General features: G+C 36.1%; 1 protein-coding gene across 1 annotated transcript in view; it reads right to left on the bottom strand.

Annotated features, from left to right (window-relative positions):
* Window positions 1-12,560, bottom strand: part of LY75 (lymphocyte antigen 75) — a 90,174-nt gene that overhangs the window by 16,589 nt on the left and 61,025 nt on the right. Inside the window, exons 24-28 of the mRNA XM_069494995.1 lie at window positions 9,598-9,727; window positions 7,820-8,046; window positions 3,256-3,421; window positions 1,799-1,966; window positions 470-586 (exon numbers count right to left, since the gene is read on the bottom strand). Of these exons, the coding sequence (XP_069351096.1) occupies window positions 470-586; window positions 1,799-1,966; window positions 3,256-3,421; window positions 7,820-8,046; window positions 9,598-9,727 (808 nt within the window). The remainder of the gene's footprint in view (window positions 1-469; window positions 587-1,798; window positions 1,967-3,255; window positions 3,422-7,819; window positions 8,047-9,597; window positions 9,728-12,560) is intronic.

Here is a 12,560-nt window from a genome sequence, read left to right as displayed (position 1 = left end):
ATATTTAGTTCAAATTTTAATACTCTATCTCAGTATCAGATCATGTGTTTCATTTTTCTAATGCTTACCATATGTATACCCCAAGCCAATGCTATAAACCCAAAGATGCAACATTAATAGAAGAATGTTCTGTTCTTGCTCATCCCCCATAGTTAGCAGAGACATAAATATTAGAGATTTATATGGGAGTGTGATCATTTTTAGTTAGTCTTGAGTTGCTAGGAGGAAGAATGAAGCAGGGAAATTATTTTCTACCATTTAACTCTAAACTTAGTAGTAAAGGTATATTAATAGCAGAGCAGAGACACAAAAACTGTCTTGGTATTTATATAAGTTATATCAAGTACATAATTATACTTTTATATATTGATAAATATGTACTTCGAAGAACTATACTTTTATAGCTTGATAAATAGGTTATAATGAAGTATGAATACAAATGGAGAAAATCAATAGATTTATAACTTACTTTCATAAGTTATTCCTAACATGACCCATGAAGCCACATGATTGAAGTATAGAAGTTGCTCAAGAACAAAGTTATTCTCATTTTCATTGCGAATACTCAGAATACGTGATTTTGGATCTGTGGAATAAAAAATAACCAATAACCAATAATTTAAATAATTACCCAGAACATTTTACTTTATTTTATAGATTGAGAAAATTCTATTTCCCAACTTAATGTACTCTAAAACTTAAACAATATTGGAAATTAGAAATACATGTAAATTAAAACTGTCTTATACTAAAATGAATAGGTTAAGAAGTTTTCAAACATTTTGATGTTAAATTTGGTCTTAAAGTATGGTGGAAAACTGGTAGCTGAGTAGAGAATTTAAAATATTGATTCACTTCACTTTCCCCCCATTTAAAGGTCACTGTAGTTGGTACAAATCCACCCATATTAATGCTATCCTATCAAAGGTTATTTTATGAGGAATAAAACCTCTTGAATGGCTATAAACCAGATCTTCCTTTTCCTTAGAGATCACTATTGCATTAGGGTTAAAAAAAGGCTAATATAATATTTCCAAAAGTGTGTTTCTCAGGAAATTAACAAGGGAGTCCCTCAGAAAAGTTCTACAATGATAAAAAGTTTGTGAACATTGGTTGAAATAAAGTTAAACTTTGTTAATTTTTGCCAGTTTTTCTTAAAGTGCATGATTGATAATGCCCAATAAAAGCTCTGGTATCTAGTGTTTCTCAACCTTATACTTTTTCAACTTATTCTTTTTCTAAGGATTTCTTTCCCCAGAACATCTCTCAAGACCAGCATTATACAGAGCACGCTTTGGGGAATAATGGTTTGATATTTTCCATAGGAACTTTCCACAAAGTTCATAGTTCCATCAGTTCCATTCAGAATCCTCAGCAGCTCTCACAGGAATTACCTGAAGAGTCTTGAGAGCTGAACATGTGAAATGTGTATTTTTTTACGCGTAGCTGCTTCTTTGTGGCACATCTAAGCTTTCAACCACTCCGACTAACCTATTTTCACTTTCCCACAGCCTAGCTTGATTTAACATCCAGTTCTCTGCTCTCTTGTGTCATTTCTTTTCCTTTTGAAGAACCCATCTTGTTAACACACACAAAGACAGACTAGTTCTTGAATAAATGAGTAAACAGGTTAATCCTATACTTCGTTTTAACCAAACACAAATTTTAATACTTTGTCATTGATAATGTAGAAATGAGAAGATGAATATTTTTGAGATCTAGTTACTAGTGGTAATTAGAAATATTTATAACACAGGTGAGATTTAAAAAAAATACAATGACAGTATAATGTACTTACTTAGTTTCTGGCATTTAGAATGAACTTCATCTTGTGTTGTTGCCATATGTGTATTCTTCGTTATCATGAAATTGTAGCAACAGTTCTGAAATGGTATCCATGGAGTATTTAGGACAGGAGATGGACATTTAACACTGTCAACTGGTTTTACCTCTTTTTCAGTCTCATCTAGAAAAAGAGTGGATGATAAGAATTCCAGTTTCAGATATAAATGTTAAATCTTGTTCATAGCCATTAAACTTGATTTGAAGGAAATATCAGGAAGCCAAGAACTAATAGCCTGGTGGAGCTTGTTCTCTGGTTATACTCAAACGCAGTGTACAGAAAGCCAGCTTTCTGTAGGAAGGAGGTTATGTGACATAATTTTCTTACCCCTGCTGTGGAGTGGAAGAATGTAAAAAATGAGGTGCTATTATGTTAAGTGCAGTTTCATTCTTCCTGCATTACCATATGTCAAGCACAACAGGCCACCTCGGAGAAACTATAGGTAACATATTCATTATGAATAGGCACCTAACCATAACTTTGAGAATTCATTTTCAAGTTTCTGCCTACTGACAGCTCTAATTGTAAAGGAACATTTTAATGAAATACTTGATGTTCTAAATATGTTATTGCTTTAACCAAATCAAACAGAAATACTGCTTAAAATCTGGCATCTAGAAAAGCTGATTATGTTTTTCATTTTATGAAAAGGCCATACATTCAAAAAGATGCAAATATAGATATGCTCCACTCAAAAGAAATCAAACTGGTTTAATATGAGGTAGGGACCGTTCAGTATTTCTCCCAGCTCACAACAAATCCCTTTGTCTGTGAAGTAGAGTCTTCTTTCTGCCACAAACCCACAGATGTGGTCATCTGACAGTTGTGAAACCACTTACCTCCGAATGGGCTAGAGATTGCATATCTGACTCAGGCTAAGTTCATCAGATTCTCTCTACGGATTTGAAAAGTAGAATTTTGAAATTGTCAACTCATCTCCACTTACAGTTGTAACTGAATGCTGCAGAGCCGCCATGTTCCACTACGTGCAGAGAGAGGCTGAAGCATATTAAAAGAAAAGTGCAGATCCACACAGGGGTGGAAGAGAGGACCTCTGGGTTCCTGACTCCCACTCTCCAGGAGGCTCAGCTCAATCTCCATTTTGGGGGTTCTAAATTTCACTTTGTCTTAAGCTAGCTTGAGCTGGTTGCTGTTACTTGCCACCAACTGAATCTTAACAGTGGCTCAAAAAAGTAATGGGAAGTTGTGATGTTAAGAATTATGACAGAATTCCCACAAATATAAATTTTCTATAACAATATAAATACAAAAAATTTTGTCATAAAAAGGACATGATTATAATTTCTTTGCAAATCCAAAACCAGATTTTACAAAACTACTCCCTGGAAATTTTATTACTCATGAGATTGATGATAATAATTTAAGAATTAAAATATTTCAAATTCACATACTTCCTGGATAGTAGCATATAGCGCCTGGTTGATTATCATTGCAATCGGCTGTTTTCCAGAATCCATCAGTGTCTAACATCACACAGTCTTCAAGTTGCTCACTATCTTCAGCCCAGCGACTAAAATGTAGACGTTTCCCATCTGACCAACCAAAGTTGAGTTCATCCTGTAAGGATCAGAAATACATTTCAAAGGATAATACTCATGTTATCACTTTGTATTATTTTGACCCTAATGGTCAATTTAATGACTTTTAATTTTATTTTATATTGGACACACACATAGCATTTACTATGTGCCAGGCATTGTTCTAAGTCCTTTACAAATACTAACTTATTTAATCCTCATAACAACCATATGAGAGAAGTACTATAATTATCTCCACTTTACAGGAGAGGAAGCTAAAGCTATGTAACTTGTGCCACGCAGAATATAAACTACAGTGCTAAGACTCTACTCCAGGCTGTCAGCCCCTAAAATCTATGTCCTAACCATTGTGCTATGCTGCCATACATAATTAGAACTGCTGGTGGTTGGAAATCAGAAAACTAAACTGAAGTAAGGACCACTGTGAGCACTGATTAAATCAGAGACAACACGGAGAAGTAGAAAGAACATGGGCTTTGGAGACAAGCATACCTGGTTTTGAATTCTGCTTCAGTCACTCACCAGCTTTTGATTTCTGAGCCTACCTCTCCAAATTTCTATCCCCTCATCTATTCAATGAGTGCAGCACTTGACTTTATAGGCCTGGAATTAACCGTATAACGTGTAAAACACGTAACCTAATGGCTAGCCGGCACGCGGAACTACATCAATGCCAGTTGCCTTCCTCTTAGCTCCTCAGGCCTTGTGGATCTCACCCCTCTGTTTTCACACTTGTCTTTGAGGAGAAGCTACTTCATTCACCATATCCTGTTGTGTGCTAGACGTCTGTGCACATCTGTCCTTACATCCTGACGAGGGCCTGACCACCCACCTAGGTACAGGGGATGGATTGTGGGGTACAGGTCTGTCTGAGCTTCCCCACAGTGCCGCCAGAGTGCCAGGCCTTCCATACCAACACTGGCCCAACCAATCCACTGAGCTAAGCTTTCCTGAGGCCCAAAGCAATTTGCACCACTAGTTTATTTGGAACATTAAGCAAAGGCCACACACAAGTCTCCTCAGTGAACCATAAACAGAAAATACAGTCAACTCTCAACACCACCAGCTGCCTCATTCTGAACTGTTAGAGACCATAGTTTCAGCTGTAACCTTGGGCCAGTTCATCCCTAAGCCATCGTGGCCTCAGACGTGGCCTTTTGGCCACCACATTGGTGCCTGCACTCTTGTCTATACCGCCTTGTACTTCTTCCCCTTTGCGGTCCTCCCCGCCGCCCCTGTCCCTGGGCCTTTGGACTTTCCTTTACATCCTAGATAAATCATCCCACACCTTCTATCTCTTTACTGAATACAAAATCTCTTTATTAAGACTATAAATATCTCTTTACTAAATTCTTGACCTTAAGTGATCTTCATTTAAATCTGGCTTTTCCAAGGGAATAACCTCCTTTCAGCACCCACAAGGGAAGGCTCTTTGTTCTTCTATTCTCAGATACCACAGGGCTAGCAGAAAGCAGTAGTAGGTATTTTTATCTCCTCCAGTCACTTCCTTTGAGGTTAAAGCCCTTCTTTTTTTTTTTTTTTCAATTTAATTTTACAGAATCAAAGAGTCTAACAGTATATCTTGTTAGATACAGTATGTCCTCATAATGTATACATTATTTCTTGTACAGTGATATGAAATAATATGGGAAATATTCATGATAAATTATTAAGTGAACAGTGCAAGTTAAAAACAATAGTTTCATTTTTTTTTCCCCACCCCCCCTTTCCCGAGTCAGCACCTTCAAGTGTTACCACTCCCCAAACGGTGCGCAATGCACTCATTGTGTAGGCATACCCCCATCCCCTCCCCCACCCCCCACCTCAGTCTGATGTTAAAGCCCTTCTTATCACTGCAAACTCGCAGAATCCTCGCCTCTCTCAGACCTTCACTGAGGTCTTGGCCCTCTTTATCGCCCCTGACTTTCGCTAAGGAGATGCCGAGTCTTGCTCTGTCCCCCAGGCCCTACCATTGACGTAGGGATGTCTGGGTTCAGTGGATGACACACCAGTCTCAAGCCTTCGTGACTTCCTCTCATTCCATGTATTTTTACTTCTATGTACTTGAGTGACCCCTACCACAGCCACACTCTGTACTTTGTATAACCCTGAGCTGCTGCACCCCAGGCACTGTAAACACGCCTTAGGCCAACATCTTTTTCGGCATTGATTTATACAAAAATGACTGGTCTTCCTCTCTCCAGACTGCTTGTTTCCTCCCCCATCCACTACCCAGTGTCATTTTACTTAAGTAAAATCTTATATCATTGCTATTTTATTTAAAATCTTTCAATATCTTCTCGTTGCTTTCAACATAAATTATTTGTTAATATCCTGGCATGTTCCTAAAAATTAAGGCAGCTTATGAAGACACATAATAAACAGCTGCACTGAATATGTTAAAATTAAGGGTGAAAGGAAAAAAAAAACTATAGGTGAATAGGAAAAGAAATAAGATCAAAATCATTATGTGGGGGAAAAATGTTATAAAACAATCTGACCCCAATTGTCTTAAAAATAAATATGGGTACATATAAAAACAACTTGAAGGATATATACCAAAATATTAAACCATATTTATCTTTAGATACTGGGATTACAGGCAGCTTTAATTTTCTTCTTTGTCTTCCTCTTCTTTTTTTTTTTAGGACATAGACTCTCACTCTGTCACTAGGCTAGATAGAGTGCAGTGGCATCATGGCTCACAGCAACCTGAGACTCCTGAACTCAAGTGATTCGCCTGCCTCAGCCTTATGAGTGGCTGAGACTACAGGCATGTGCCACCACACCTGGCTAACTTTTGTATTTTTCTGTAGAGACAGGGTCTTGCTATGTTGCCCAGGCCGATCTTGAACTCCTGAGCTCAAACAATCCTCCCACCTCAGCTCCCAAAGTGCTGGGATTACAGGCATGAACTACTGTTCCTGGCCTAATTTTCTTCTTTTAATTTACTATACTTTATAAATTTTCTACAGTGATAATATTGCTTTTGTTTCAAAAGACTTAAGATGATTGAAACTGGGAAATGTAATAACTTGTAATGCTATGGAAGAATTGATGCTGTGAGGGCTGGGTAAGCAGCTCCCTCATCACCTGGCTTGATTGAGAGTATATTTTAAAATATCCAGAGGCTCAGAGAAACCATTCTGCAAGCCATTTTTAAATGCTACTTTTAATTGAGCTTTTGGTAACAATTCTGGTTTATTCGTCCATTCTCCAGGTCAATTCTGAGCTTGTGCTGGGACTAAATTGTCTTCAGTCACATTTTCTCCATGCAGCCCTAGACCCATCATGGTATGTTGGAGTATACCATGGCTGAGAAAAGAGGCAAAAATAGCCTATAATGCCACAGGAATACAACTCCTTTATATTTTTTAAAAAAATCCCCTATTTAATTACAGCCCAAAGGTTCAGCTGTATAACTATCCCTGTTTGTGCAACACGTACATAGGTTAGTGCTAGGATAATTGGAGACTAGCATTCTTTGTTGGGCTAAGAAATGAATGAGAATTACCCCAGACTTCTATCCAGATCAGCACTTGAGATGGGGTGAAACATTATTCTAATCCCTTTTTAAAGTAGCTTAATTTCACTCTGCTGATTTATTTATTTTGAGACAGAGTCTCACTCTGTTGCCCGGGCTAGAATGAGTGCCGTGGCGTCAGCCTAGCTCACAGCAACCTCGAACTCCTGGGCTCAAGCGATCTTCCTGCCTCAGCCTCCCGAGTAGCTGGGACTACAGGCATGTGCCACCATGTCCAGCTAATTTTTTGTATATATATATTTTAGTTGGCCAGATAATTTCTTTCTATTTTTAGTAGAGACGGGGTCTCGCTCTTGCTCAGGCTGGTCTCGAACTCCTGAGCTCAAACAATCCACCCGCCTCGGCCTCCCAGAGTGCTAGGATTACAGGCGTGAGCCACCACACCCGGCCTTGATTTTTTTTTTATTAGAGACAGAATCTTGCTATGTTCCCCAGGCTGGATTCGAACTCCTCACCTCAAGTGATCCTCCAACTCTACTGAATTCTAAAGGGATGAAAAGGACACTTCAACACCATCCACAGTGTTTCCCATGCCCAGCCCCATCTGATGTTTAAATTCTTCCCTCCTCCTCATCTTTTCCTTGGCTAAAGAGATGGCAGTTCTCCATTCTAGCTCAGTCTTTGATTAGAATAAACAAAGAGATGTGCTCAAGTATACACATCCACCAGAACGTTTTCCTCATGTCAACAATAACACATTAGATCTTTCAATAGTGGAAAGATAATTGCCATGAAAAGCCACATAGTCCATGAAATTTATTGGAACAAGATTTTAAGATATCCAGTTTATTTTAGTGTGGGATGAGATGTCATGCACAATAAAAAACATTGTATCCCATTGCCTAGCCCTGGCAATTGGAACTGAAAACTTACGTCCTGACTGGAGAGTCCGATCCACAAAGAGGAGTTGTGGAGGACGGCCTGCACGGTGAGGAACGCCTGGTGGTAAGGGTCCGTGATGCTCACCAGCTGCATGTGATTTTTCAGACACTCCTTTTGAGCAGCGTGCCAAGTCAGAGTCTTCGGGATTATTTTGTACAGGTTATTTAGGTACTTTACAGTTTCTGAAGTATTCTGCAAGGTCTCTCTGCCTTTAATTTCTGTGTGTAAAGAAAACAAGTAACAACAACAACAAGCCTCTGTCCCCACTCTACAAGTCATGGGACACTTTTTCAAATTTCTCCCCATACTACTCTACTTTAGATATTATTTACCTATTTATTTATTTTAGATTTTGGGTGGGAGAATGAGCTATGTTCTGGTGTATACCTTAGGTAAAATGCATGAGTTGTAATGCTTATTTTCTAAAAATCAGAACAAAATTGTTTACTTTACCTGATTTAGAAAGGAGAAAAGCTGTATATAAATGTAACCTGTAATAAGATTACCATTTCATGTTGGTGCCAAATACCTCTTTTGTTTGAACTGCTTCAACAAGGAAAGAAAGGTATTAAGTATCCCCGTAACAAAGTTTTCACCTGGGAGAGCCACCTTGAAGAAATATAAAAAACTACCCACAAGAGGATATATTTGTTACAAATCCCCACTGCTAAATTTGACTGGCTGAAAAAAACAAAAAAAAAGAGTATATATTTCAATGATTGCTTTAGAGTACTTCTTTAAATAAGGAAGTTACTAAAAAGTGTAGAACAAATGGGTAAAGTTTAATTTAGCAAAAAAATTTTGCTGAAGTACATGAAATATCTACTTAATGTTCTCATTACATGACAAAATTTTTTTCTTAATCATTTGTTAAGGATTCATTGTGTTCAATGAAAAACAATGTAATGCCTTTTAAAAATATCTTTTTCAAAATATGGATGATTCCTTCTTTTAAGTGCACATTTTACTTTTATTTGGATTATAGAAAGGCATAGACAGTGATTCATTTATAATGCTTCAAATCTGTCTTTGTTTTAGTGCTAAAGTTAACAACGACTACTGTTAATGGACTCAATACTCAATGCTGGACTCAATTAAAAATATTAATTTTTTTCTTCTCTTTTCCCTGATTAAAAGTAAAATTGGAAAAATGCCAGAGCAGAAAAAAGAACAAAATTCAACCATAAATTACTGTCATTGGACAATTACTATTAACATATTCTATCAGATACTTAATTTTTTTTATTTCAGATACTTAATTTTTATATTTAATTAAATATGGCAATGCACTCGAAAGAAAATCACATTCCATTTGACATAATCTGACTCACTGAGCCAATATGGATTTAGCCATGCTGAAATTTTAAGCTATATGATTATAAATTAATCTACAATCATTTATAAGATTATTGTTATTTTTTTTAGACAGGGTCTTACTCTGTTCCTCAAGCTAGAGCACAGTAGCTCACTGCAGCCTTGCACTCCTGGGCTCAAGCAATCCTCCTGTCTCAGCCTCCCATGTAGCTGGGGCTACAGGCACGTGCTACCATGCCAAACCAATTTTAAAATTTTTTTGTAGAGACTGTCTTGCTATGTTGCCCAGGCTGGTCTCAAATTCCTGGCCTCAAGTGATCCTCCCACCTCAGCTTCCTAAAATGCTAGGATTATAGGCGTGAGCCACTGCGCCCAGCCTATAACATTTTTATAATGAAGAAATATATATATATAACATCATCAAGTACCATAATTATCAAGGTAATAACTGATACCTGAATATTTCTGACAGAGAGATACAGAGTGGCGTTCACTGCAAGAAGTAAAATTCCATGTCCCAGTAAAAGGTGATTTTTGGAGGTTGAGTATTAGGGCACAGTGGTAGTAGGACTCTTCCTCGAACATCTAAACAAAAAGGTAAATATATACAAGCAATCATGAAACTAATGGTCTGAAGATCCTAGCAAGAAAATTTTAGATTCCAGATTGAATTTTTCCCCCTGTAAAAATCCCCACGAAGTATCTGATCATGACATTTCTGAGAAAATCCTGATAAACTTCCAAAGTGTGGAACAAGGGCAATTAACTTCAGAAATTAAAAAAACAAAATAGTGGCAATATTGACAAATATATCTTCAAAACAGATAAAGAAAAACTGTTAGTAATAAGACAAAAACAGCTCCATTAATATTTAACACTCTGCTATCAGTTCAAGTAAGCAAAAACATGATTATTAATTCAATTTATTAAATATTTATAGACTTCTTATAATGACAAACTATAAACCACATAACAGAGAATATATCTTAAAGCTTTGATCCTATTCTAGTTACTGTAAAAACCTCCACATATTAAAACAAAATTGTCTAGATTGCATTCTCTGACCACAAATCAATAATATTAGACGTGAAAATTTATTCAAAGTATATTGTCCTTATATTTTTCTGTATGTTTGAAATATATCACACTTAGAAAAACAAGAAAAATAAGCTTATCTCAGGAGCTACAGATTTTTTAAAAACCCATGCTATTCAATAAATAGTAAATCAAAAATGAAATAAAATAATTACAGGAAAGAATAAACTGAGAAATATCAAAAAAGACATGAGTAAAACTTTATATGGAGGCAAACACATATTGTTAAATGTATTCTCTTTTTTTTAAAAAAAATAAATGAACTAAATTCAACATAGGAAATTAAAAATGAACAAAAAACAGAACTCTAAGAAAAACAAGATACAAAACTGCAAAAGAAAGTATTCATAAACACAGGTCAAGCAATAGGAGTAAAGGGTGGAGAAGAGAGCGGAGAAAACTGGTAACATGCACCTGTTTTTGTAAAAATCTCAACAAGACAAAGTAAAAATGCAATAATGAAGATTTTTAAAATACCGTGTACAACTTTATTATTACATTTTAAAATCTAAATGAAATAGACAACTTCCTTGAAAAATATCACTTAGCATAACTGTCATAAGGAAGAGTGGAAACACTAAAATGTACCAGTAACTTTGGAGGAAATTAAAAAATAATAATGGCTATTTTTTTTTTTTACTATGGGTTAGTTACTATGCTTAAAGTGTTTAATGAATTTTCTTACATTGACCTCACATTGACCCTATGAGGTAGTACAACAATATCACACCTTATAGATAAGAAATTGAGGCTTAAGAAAAGTAAATTTCAAAAGGCATAGTAAATGGTTGATTCCAATACAGGGAATCTGACTCTAGAGCTTGGGCCCTTAACTACTGTACCAAATCCCTTTATTATTACGGAATGATCTCTGCAAAGAACAATGTAGTGTACATTTCAAGATAGCTAGCAGAGAAGATTTTGAATGCTGTCACTACAAAGAAACATTAAATGTTTCAAGTGATGTATATGGTAATTACCATGATCATTATATAATGTATACATGCATTGAAATATCACACTATACCTCACAAATATGCAATTATTATGTGTCAATTATAAATAAAAAATTAATTAATTAAAAATGTTAGACTGGGTGCGGAAGCTCACACCTGTAATCCTAGCACTTTGGGAGGCTGAGGCAGGAATATTGCTCAAGGCCACAGGTTCAAGACCAGCCTGGGCAACATGGCAAGACCCCCGTTTCTAAAAAATTTTGTTAAAAAATTAGCCAGGCATGGTAGCATGCACCTGTAGTCCTAGCTACCCAGGAGGCTGAACTGGGAGGATTGTTTGAGCCCAGGAGTTTGAGGCTGTAGTGAGCAATGATAGCACCACTGCACTCTAGCCCAGGCAACAGAACAAGACCCCGTCTTGAGAAAAAAAAAAATTTGTACAAAAGAAAAGAATGATCTCTAAAATCTATTGTGAGATAACATGAAATGTAGGCAAAGTTTATGCACAAAGCCTCAGTATTGTTCATTGCAGCACTATTTATGATTATGTAAAACTGGAAACAACCCAGTATGTCTGCCATGAACATAGTAGGAAATATATTTACCTAGCCAATACCCAGCATTGGTTAGGTAAAAGATGGTATATTTATCAAGAAATCCTGTACAACCATTAAAATGCTTATCAAGTAGATATTTCAATGGCAGAAGAAACTACTTATGATATAATACCAAGTGAGAAAAGTAGAGTACAATAGCATGTGTACTATGATCTTATCTATGTTAAGAAAACAATGTATAGAAAAGGTCTAGAAGAAAAAATGCTGAAATACTCATTGTAATTCCCTATATCAAGGCTCAAATATGGTTTGAGACTCATTTGTAAGTCATGGAATCAATACAGTGGATCTTGGCTGGAATTTGTGATAATGAAATAGAATAGGATAGGATTAGATTGGATAGGAAAAGATAGGATAAGATAGGAGAACGGAATGGAAAGAAATAGAATAGAACAAAAATATCAGTGTGCACAATTTCTAGGAGTGAGTATTATTTCCTGAAACTTTAGTTTCAGTTCAATATTATATCTATTAATAAATCTATATACTTGATGGTGATTCAAATGTATTTCCTACTATGGGTTATGGTTAGAAGTTTAAAAGCCATGGTCCTAAGTATGAGATTAGGGTTGATATTTTTCTTTGTTGTGCTTACTCTTCTATAACTTCCACATTTTCTGTAATAACCAAGTATTATTTTGATATTTACTTTGTAGATAGTTACACATGCTTCAGAATTTCCTTTGCCACCAACATCAACCTTGAGCAAAGTAACATTGTGTCAGGAACATCAATTGATGATTGTCTAAG

This window comes from Eulemur rufifrons, chromosome 1 (assembly GCF_041146395.1).
Source record: "Eulemur rufifrons isolate Redbay chromosome 1, OSU_ERuf_1, whole genome shotgun sequence".
NCBI classification, from domain to species: Eukaryota; Metazoa; Chordata; class Mammalia; order Primates; family Lemuridae; genus Eulemur; species Eulemur rufifrons.
This window is presented reverse-complemented; position numbering and strand designations above follow the sequence as displayed.